The following is a 10,892-nucleotide window of genomic DNA, read 5'->3' on the forward strand; positions in this document are numbered from 1 at the left end:
GGAGGACAGCTGGACTCTCTCTCCATGACGCGCCTGAGAGAAGCCGCTTCGCAAACAGTGGCTCCGCTGACAACACAATTGCCGTAATGACAGTATCCATTATTTTGCCCCTGCACTGGCTATTCCCCTGGTCTCTAAGGTGCTGTTAAGAGCCCCTTAGAGCCCCCCCGCCCCCCACGCACGCACACACACACGCCCATTTACATGCCGCCCTCCCCTCTCCTTCCCACCGCGCCTGCACGCCGAGGGGGAACTCCGGAGGCTCTGTCTCCATGGAAACCAGAGTGCCATACCAGCTCCGCCGTTGGCTGGAGGCGACTCTTGCGTGCGCACGGGTGTGTGCGTGTTAAGCGTACGTGCGCGCGTGTGTGGGAGTTTCGTCAGAGACGGAGGCATAGGGCGAACGCGTGTCCAATCTCGCAGCCCCCATCCCCAGCGCCCCCCCCCCCCCCCCCCCCAACCATCAGCCAGTCAACTGAGATCAAACAAGGCGCCGGGGCAAATTAAGGCATTTGAAGCGCAGCTATCGGTGCCGATCGTGGGGAGACGAGCCGCGCCGTCTGACCTCATGAGACAGCCGATTTTCGCGGTGATCAAACGTGGCCGTCCGCACCCGAGCGCCACGCTTCTTCCTGCAGCTCCGCGATGGAGCGGGCGGCCCCCCGCGCCGATCAGAGGAAGGGGAATTAATGAGAGGATGGGACATAGGCAGGGGGGCGGAGCTGACCTTTACAATTCACAGGAGGGTCAAAACTCCCTGCATCCTCGGGGCCGGGAGGAGGCATTTCAGCATAACGCTCATACCGAGCAGGTAAATGTCATCAAGCAGGGCAAGCTGTTTTCTCCCTCATAACAGGTATTGAAAAACACTGTCTGAGGACTCACCCGAAAAAAGAGGTGCTTTAGCATGGCACGGACCCCCTATCAAAAGGTCAAGGTACATGTGGAATGACTTCAAGTAGTTATTCTTCTCTGTAAAACGTAATACAAGATCTGGGTCTTGAGAGGAAACCCACCTGAAAGTAATGTTCCCAGGGAAGGCGTGGGATGTACCTACATCCTGTATCCTATTTTAATCAATGGCTTCTGACTGGAGGCCCTAGGCAGCACTAATCAATACACTGCTGGAAGACTGGAAGTGTACATTGGAGGAGGGAGGACTGGTTAGGCCTTGGAACAAGCAGCCTGGTAATGGAAGCATAACAAACAAGAAGAAACTGCGGGATGCCAAAGACAGAAAATGCAACTGTGTTCATCAAGTTTAGGCGCAGCAGTATAAATGATCTACCTGAATAATGTGTTTTACAAATTAAATATACAGTAAAAGCCCTGAGTCACCTCAGCCAAGGGCAGCTGCAATGGAAATAAATCAGATTTATGAGAACTATGTTTAAGGGGGACAGGGAGTGTAAAAGCAGCAGAGGAGAAAGAGAGCGAAAGATAAATGCAAAATATAAAGGCAAGAAGGAAGAGGGGGACTCCTGGAGGGGTCAAATGGGGTGTGACAGAGAGCTGAGGATTGTGAGTGTGTGTGTGTGTGTTAATCAGAGAAGTCCACCAGAAAGCACAGGGCTGTGGGACACAATGGTCGTATTCATCACTTGGTCCCTCCTGCTGGGAGACCAAATTTCTCCCCACACCCCGACACCAGAAACCCTCAAAGGCCAGCCCACATAAAGAACCAGCTGCATTGCTCCAAACAGAATGTATGCCCTGTACAGCTGAATGAGAGGACGATTTGGCTATCTGGGTAATGGCTACCCAGGAGCGGGCGGGTGGCGGCTTACCTGCCGGACGAAGCTGTTGGAGGTGGTGTCGGAGGACGTGCTGCCGTCGGAGCGTTTGAAGCGGCTCTTCCGCTTGGCGTACTTCCCCTGGGGGAGAGCAGAGACACAGAGAGAGGGTCAGGTGAGGGGGGGGGAGGAACCCCAAGTGCCCGAGCAACACACATCAGAAGGCAAAGGGCCGTGATACACACACACACACACACACACACACACACACACACACACGCACGCACACACACACAGATGAGCAGGCACTCATGCAGAGAGACGCCTCACGGACAACAGACCTGTGCTCCAACTCACCAGCTGGCCTTTGCCACACACTTCCATGCTTGGGAGGGGAAAGCCAGGGGTCACAGTGAATGAGGCAGAGGGTACTGTGAGTATCTCTGAGAACACACCCATAAAACAAGCACAGAGAAATAAGCCTGTCAGGTGACCTGCACAAACCACACAGACGCCCTGGAGAGAACATCAGTACCCTGATGCTGTGAGTATCAAATATATAAGTTAGTAATATAATAATAATAAGTTAAAATGGATAACGATCAGAGCCAGAAAAATTTACATTTACATTTATTTATTTAGCAGACGCTTTTATCCAAAGCGACTTACAAGTGCCGTAGTTATTAAATAGTAAAGCTCCCTTCTAACACTTCACATTCTCCAAGTCGTAAAACAGACAATGTCTTCAGAATATTATATGTTCGTAACTGGCTTATTCCATTGCCACTGCTAGCAACACCACATCAACAGCCACAACCACAAAACTAAAAGATCAGACAAACAAGAAAAGACATCATTCTTAAGTTTAATGAGAGATCCTTTTAGCCCTATTTGGGCCCTCTCTCCATTACCTGGTTCTATTTATGAGCTGTGGTGGGAAAGGACCCTGTAATCTGATGGACACGACCCTGGCTGATTGCCTACTTTGGCTGGATAGAGGCCTCCATTAAATTTAACCCACTGTGGCTCCGTTGCCATGGAGACACATTGCCCACTAATTGCATTTGCTGGCAATCAGGAATCCTGATGGACATGTCTGTCCTCCTGTGGTCAGGTCGGGGTAGCAGCCGAGCTAATCCAGTGCCATCCCTCACTCTCACATACAAGTGTATATAAAGCCACATGCACAGTCATGGACACACACATGCACATACACCTGCCTGCACTCACACACCTGCATGCACATACAGACACACACACATGGAGGAACACCTGTATGCACACACTCGTGCAGACACGCACTCACACACAGACACATGCATTCAAACACACACCTGGTCCCCCCCACACCTGTGCCCATAAATAGGTCAGGCTTAATCTGGGGACTACACAGCAGCAGGAATCTGCGCAGTGTTGCATTACAGAACTGAGGCCCCATTCTCAGTTCGCAAAACATCCTCCCAGACCCCCCACTTCCCCCGTAATCTTACATCGCTGAGATGCGGCCGCTGGGACATCTTCTTACTGCCTACATTAATGTGTCCCAAACTGTCCTGCCTCAGAAAAGCTACTCAACCAACACACTAGAATAATTTATTCCAATTTTGTACAGCACTGACAATTTTTTCACATCAAACTGAGCAACAAACAAGTGACAACAGGAAAAAAAAAACCAGAACAAAGCACAGGAGAAAAATCTCTGAGGTCACATGTAACTATTTTTTAACGTTCTATTTTTACCGATTCTGTTCCTCATAGACAGTCCAGTTTTGATTTACGGCTTCTGTAGTCCCGAAAATTCAGTGGGAGAATTCTCTAAAAAAAAAACGAAAACGACATGGGCCATCTCTAGAGGGAGAGCGAGGGAACGATATCTCACGGAGCAATGCCAGGACTGCAGCCTTCCCGCCGACAAATAACCTCTCCAATGTAAAGAGTGCAATGAAACAGGGGGCCATTATTCTATAAACACTATCTAAACCGGAGTAAGCGACGGAGGCACTGGTGGATAATGGGCAACAGCTCTGAAAACAGACACTGCTGGGAGGCTGATGCTCCTGCTCATTAACCAGGATGCAAACATCATGTAAAAAATTCGCTTATGAGAAACAATAAAGCGCGGAACAATGGAATAGCTGGAACAGGCTGTTGCTCATTTCAAATCAAATATCCCCTGACCATCTGGGCTCTTAAATCTGGGGAAATGTGTTCTTTCTGAAAACAAAAACAGGAAAATGCTTTCATTTGAAGGGGCAGGTGTTTGTCTCACACGTTCTAAATCATTTGTGGAGTTTGGATGCTCTCGCCCTTGAATGTGCAGATACGTCATCCATCATCCAATGTTGATTTACAGTAAATCACTCTAGCATAAGCAGAGTAGACTCAATTTTCTCAGGAGAAATCTTTGCTGCTGCATTCGGGACACGGAATGCTGATGTCCCCTCACTGAGTAATTAAAAGCATTTACAGACTCTTATTATCACGGCGGTGCTTCTGATCCGTTCAGATTTCGTATGGAGTTTTCAAGTGCCTGAGCAACGAGGTGAGGAGGTGGAACTGCAGCAGGATATCGGAGGCGTTGTTTACAAGTGTCTCAATATTACGCCAACAGAGCGCTAATATAACCGCCACCACGGGACACATGAACTTTATATATAATTGATAAAGCAGGCGCACAAAGCCAGCTTGCTGTTCCACTGCGTGACCCATGATGGGCCCATCTGTCTCACTGAAATGCTGCATGGACATAAATGACAGAATCGGTGACAAACGTGAGCAAACAAATTAGACCCACCACCTCCCCACCCCCCCACCTCCCACCCCACCAGGACGGCCTTGGAGTGGTTTAGGTGTGCTGTACATTTGCTTCTTTGATGCCTCTTTTCCATGGAGGCAAAAAAGGAGAACTTTGTTTCTCCTGACCATTGTTATTTTCTTTTTTTCACTTGATTTATACAATCACTTTGGCCATATTCAAGTTAAACTTCTAGAATAATGAATAATAAACAAAAATAATCATGATCCCAAATCCTCGAAAGGCTTTCTGAGACAATCTCAAATTTTCCTTAATTCGTAAGAACAACAGGAAATTGGGGTTTTGAAAAACACCAATTACAAATCTTATTCACACTGTAAGACATTTTCAGAGATGATCGGTAAAATACCAGACTCTTTGAGCCATGGATAGAACCTCTAGTCTGGACTGTTTTGAGATCAATTTAGACTGAGAGTTCTAAATTGCCCTCTTGATTGTCCTAAATATCATTTCCAACACATTCTGCACAGTGCAATTGCAATTCAGGACTACTTTAGACTACAATCAAAAAGATAATGCAGGTTAAAATTCTACCTTTTATTTGGAGGCTTAAATGGGTTGAGCAAATACACATTACACATGATACAAAACTACTTTACAGGTTTGTTTATTTGTCAAAAAATTCCCTAAAACTGACCTTTTGATTAAGTTTTCTTACAGGGGGGCAATATGGAATTATTGAAAAATTTGTTACATTTGACCTGAAAATATGAATTTAATTAATTTTTTACCATCCTAGTGTCTTTACCATCCTAGTGTTTTACCATCCTAGTGTTTAGTGTTTTGACATTTTGACGCTGCACTACCTTTTTGCCTTTTTTCTACAAATAAAACACAAACCAGAGACAGAACCTCTTCTCTAATTATAAGAATTCTCTTATAATTTAAAGGAGGGTTACTTAAATTATATTATCATGCGGCTATGAAATAAAACTGAGTAAAAAAATATAATTATTTTGGTCTTACGAGCAGAAAATGTAGAATTTCTGAGCAAAAGAGGGCAGACTAATTTACCAATAGGTTTGTATGGTGCTGAATCAATTTCTGTTGTCTGTCAAGCTTCTTTGCATGCTTACGATAGAAATCAATATGGCTGCCATGTGGCAAGCAGGCAGGTGATGGTGAGGGAAAAAATAATGTGACCACAAATACCCCCTGACTCAATGGGGTGCTATTTGGCAGGTGAAAGGTTAGTGCTCTGAAGATCCTGTGAAGACTCTTAGCATAACATGACCACCAATAAACACACAAAAGGACTAAACAACACTTGGATATATGATATAAAATGGATCATGTAGTAAACATGTGTCCTCATCTCTCCTTGTCCAATCAGGGCTGGTGGTCCAGAAGACAGCCTGTTACACTTACGTTTAAGATCAGACTACCAACCTGTAAAATACCACAAAGCCTGTAGCACTACTGTCTGATTCATTTTTATTAGTTCATACAAACGAGACTGGATTGCTATGTGCCTCACATTTGATTTGATTGACAATTTATTGACAAAGTCAAACTCTTAATTGACAACTGAGTGCTTAGCTGTTTACCAGATCATTGCTTGCAGGGATACAGGGGCTCCATCAAGCTGCACCTGGTTGTACTGTTAGATTTGTATAGCAAGTCTGATTTAACACATCTACAAAGACAAGCGTCTGACCTTGGAAGATATTAAGTTAAGGCAGGTCATACTCTGGTTTTTAGTTTGTGCTATTGGCATTTAAGTGAAGCTATATGAGTAAATGTTACGGTATGTGGTGTTTAACTGCACCTGTGTTGTGCAACTACTGAATCCTTTTGTGGTGGTTGCAGTGTAAGTGAATTTAGCCATGTATCAAGTTAGCCACAAAATAAACATCATCCACAGCTACCAATTTGCTAATGGATACTTTGACGCTTGGTCTTTTTTAAAAATTAAAGTCTTAGAAAAGTGGAAGCTCAAATAAACAGTTTTAGCAATATACATAATGACATGGTTTTCTATATAAGTAGCAGATCTTTACTACATGAAAAGGAGAAAAACAAATCTGAATTCATCTTCTGAAGATGCTTCTCCAGAATTCTCTCAAGTACCAAAATAAGATGTGTATCAAGCTGTAAAATATTTTACACACACAATTATATCAATGCAAACACTTGTCCCATAACTAGCACTCATTAACAGCGGACTGTTTTGAATGGTGACTGAAACACCTTAGCTGAACCAGGAAGAAACACACAGTACATTGTCCCATTGATAATAATCAATCTATGGCATCTTGTCTTGGATTGCACACCAGTTGCATCTGCATTGGCACACATCCAATTATTGAGTGCCACACACTCTTCGCTGTTGCTCCTAGAACAATGCAATGTGAGTATGTCTTGGTCATCCATTTCTACGAGTGACATGTACCCAGCAGAATTCATTACCAGTTTGTATCACGTGATACTGGTATGGAAATTGATATAGACAGACATTGAGCTGCAAATCACAAACATAATTATGCCACAAACAATGCAATTCACCTCACTACAGATGTGAAGAGGTGGAGTTTCCCTTCCATGTATTTCCACTAATGAATCCAACCAAAGAAACATAACCACCTACAGACAAAAGCCATGCTCTCACTCCAACAGATACTGAGCTAACTAGCTATGAACATAGCTGCAATAACATTGCAGAGTCCTTCAAACGTTAACTTACATTACTCATTACTTTAACTTTATGTTTGAGGTCAAGGACCCTGACTGAGCCACAGCATTGTAGACCACACAATCACAGTGACATTCACAATAATTTAATGAGAATCATATTATTTTTGTTTTATTTAATAAAGGATTTCATAAAACCACTGTACATTCAAATATATGTTGTTCCATATTCCAGACATTTAGTTAAGAGCCTTTCTCAATTAAACATGAGAAAACAAAGCTTAAAGCATTTATGTCAATTTCACCCATTCATTCCAAGGCCAAAAATCAACTGACTTAGAGAGTCAAATCATCCTGTCCACATGTGATTCTTAAATGTTGAATGCAATGCCAGTACATTTACCTTTTGCTATAAATTATAGTACAGACTGAATTAGCTTGTGTTGTTTCAAGTTATGAACATGTAACCATACTTTTGTACATTTAAACTAATGGTGAGATAATTTTGTTGCATGTATTTTCAAGATAAAATTTCTGGGTGTGCAACTGCTTTATAAATACATCAGATCAATCATGTAATGAATTTGGCAAATGAATGAAAATTTACTTTGATATGTGACCTGCCAGTCTGAAAACAAATATCAGATTTTGTATTTTCAACAATCCTCATTAATATTAGTTGGGCGTGTGGTATGTAGGTGTGTCTGTCATACTGATTTGTTCCCTGATACGCCTGGTTTAGTGTAAGCTAGGGTGGGGGGACAGATATCTAGATGCAGAGCCAACTCAAATTGTATGCCTGTATTTCACACTACTGTGCAATACAGAGCTGATTCAAATGATAAAATGTCACCCTTGTGTCTCAAACCCTAGACCTCATCCTAATCCTGACCCAAACTCAATAGACTTGTTTTGCTCCTTCAGATCATCTAAACGTAGTCTGAACACAATGACATCAATTCAAAACACTCTATATCGAATAGCCTGTGCATGGCTTGGTACTTACACCTAGAACTAAAGCTCCACCCTCCAGCCATATCGACGGTAAACATTCTTACCTCTGATGAAAGAACTAAAAAAATGACATCATGCTCTTTTAGGCCAGCCACTCCCTGTTTACCACGGTTTCAAGATAAAAGTAAAACAATATAAAACAACTTATTTATTTTACGATAACAGAAATGTTAAAACGGTCACTTTCCCGTGGTGAATGCAATTACCAGGGAATTATAAAAGTATCTGTGTGGCAGCAAAATGTGGAAAATAGAACAATTTCAAAAAATATAAATGACAAAATTTAATATTACACCAACGATACATCACACCACAATTTGAGTTGTGTTAGAACAGCTGAACCACAAATAAGTTACAAAGAACTCATAAAAAATTGTTGAAAAAATTAACCTAAAGGGAAAGCACACTGTTGTCAAGATTCGGAAACCGGCGTGGTCGTACACGCGGTTCTCTGGAAATATGATAATGATGGTCGTTTTAAACATCCATATTACACAGTTTTTCATTCGTCTTACCTTCGTCTTGTATCGTAGTCTACTACTTACCACCTGCATCTAGCCATTTTCCGAGTTTCTCTGCTCTATTTGTACAAGACTTTTTTTTAACAAAATGACCTGATGTTTTTGCTACATTTATTTTTTTTTTTACGTCTCCAATGTCAGCACCGTCTGCAGCCAAGATGCTTTTTATTTTCTAATTTATCTTGTCTTCACAGACTAATTAGAACCGATGATGTGATGCTTTTTTTCATGTATATTTTGCGTAATAAGAGTGCGTTTCCTTACCTGTGAACTAAGATGATCAAACATGTCCATCTGGATCTCCTGGGTCGAAGTCGAAGGCGTCCTGGACATACTAGTTTTCTGTACCATTGATTTGATTTTTTTTACGTTTCTATTAACAGTTTATAATTTTGACTGTTGCATCGTAGTCATTGTCACCGAAGAGTAAGTAGATAGTCGCCCTTTTCCCTAAGAGCAGAAACGGTTATCCTTCTCTGTTGATGGCACTGTTCGGTGTCACCGCACACAGCTGCGCCTTTCCTCGAGCGCAGACAATATGCTGCGCTGGAGATTCCAGCTGCGAGGGGGGATTAGTCCACGCCCCGCTGACCAAGCCCCACCCTTTCATACCTATCCATCTATCACAGCGCACCGCGGCGGGTCCTTGCACTTTTAACGTGACATGACTGGAAAAGCGACCTGACAATTCAAATGTTTATTATTATTATGTATTTTTTATTATACATTATACATTGTTCACTACCAGCCAGCCATAAACGCAGTAGGCACAGGTGCCTGTTCATACGCTTACTTTAAGCGCTGTTATTTTCCCCACTGATCTTATCGATATTAGAATTTTAAAAGAAACTGAAAAGAATTGGATTGCTCATTGGATGTGCAGTGTAGGCTACTTTTGCTGAATGAGAGAGGGGAATATATTGTTGCCGGTTTGCATGGTAATCCGAAGTAGTTATGGTGATCTAGAGGAACTCTTTCCTCTCTATGTCCAAAAGAGTGGCACGTAAGAAACACATGAAGCTCAAAGTGTTCCAGCTAAAGAGCGACACTTCATTCGAATTAAAAATAACCAATGCGGGAAAGCGACTACAATGCGTAACCAATACCAATACCGACCTGTTACTGTTTCTTAGTAAGGGGGTGGTTTGGAACGATTCGCTGTGGTATGTTTTGAAAACCAAACTGCATTTTCTCTGTCTAAACATAGCTAAGGCTAATATTTGCATCGTTAAAAATATGCATGTAACATGCTAAGCTTAATTAATGGTACTAAAGCGGAACAGGAAACACTCTCTTGAAAATGAATGCTGAATTACTACTCATATTCTAATATGATTTATATTATAATAATATTAGAATCATGTAGGCTGAAAGGTACCACCGCTGAAATCTGGCAAAACTCACACAGTTTTTTAAATCAATACTTTTAATCGCATAGCTTACTGCATAATTGAAAAACACAATCAAGCAACTGGTTGCTCTGTCTTCTGCTGGCTATGACATCATTCTGGTTGTTGGTAGCTTTAATATAACACACCCTTGCCACTTCAATTAACTCAGAATGGGAGGTGCCAGGTGAGCTGCTTCCAATGTTTGTGATCACAAATCAGATAACCTTAATCTCCCCGCTAACCAATTCATATTGTAGGCTACTATTTCGCGTGAGATGGGAGCTCTTATTCGCACCACCATGCTGACACCCCGTGGGAACAAAGGGAACCGCAACCACGGTTTTGCTGCGCTTTTGTCAGAGCTGATGTTTTACGCCTGTACAGTGTAGCTAAATAATGTGTACGTTAGAGCTTGCGATTGTGAACCAGAAATGAACGCACAATCTACGCACCATAAATAGATGCAATATCAAAAACATGTTTCAAACGTACAAAAGCTTTAAGATACAAGGTGGAAAAACTAGCAAGAGAAAAATCTCAGTAATCAGGAAGTTAATCGATTTCGAATCGATTAATCACCATCGCACTAATACCTGTACGTCTACAAATCTGAGCTATAGCCTACCCTAACCCCTTGCCTACTATAAAGGCTTACACTTTATTAGGCTGGACTAAAGGTTTGTTTTGCAGGTAGGCTACATTTGTCATGGTGCTATTTTCCCCAAGAACTAAATTTGACGATATAATTACAACTATGAAACCTTCACCAGTATAACCTACCTACATA

The 10,892-nt window shown here is 42.3% G+C and overlaps 1 protein-coding gene across 4 annotated transcripts in view; it reads right to left on the reverse strand.

Annotated features, from left to right (window-relative positions):
- Positions 1–9,241, reverse strand: part of cacnb1 (calcium channel, voltage-dependent, beta 1 subunit) — a 44,749-nt gene extending 35,508 nt beyond the window's left edge. For 3 of the 4 annotated variants that reach the window (XM_036553559.1, XM_036553558.1, XM_036553562.1), the window contains exons 1-2: positions 8,979–9,241; positions 1,788–1,874 (exon numbers count right to left, since the gene is read on the reverse strand). In XM_036553559.1, coding sequence (XP_036409452.1) covers positions 1,788–1,874; positions 8,979–9,065 — 174 coding nt within the window. In that variant the 5' untranslated portion in view covers positions 9,066–9,241. Of the gene's footprint in view, positions 1–1,787; positions 1,875–2,090; positions 2,164–8,978 lie in introns of those variants that run through there. The other variant, XM_036553560.1, reaches the window with a different exon arrangement.
- Between the last annotated feature and the right edge of the window lie 1,651 nt (positions 9,242–10,892).

Source organism: Megalops cyprinoides, chromosome 19 (assembly GCF_013368585.1).
Source record: "Megalops cyprinoides isolate fMegCyp1 chromosome 19, fMegCyp1.pri, whole genome shotgun sequence".
Classification (NCBI taxonomy): domain Eukaryota; kingdom Metazoa; phylum Chordata; class Actinopteri; order Elopiformes; family Megalopidae; genus Megalops; species Megalops cyprinoides.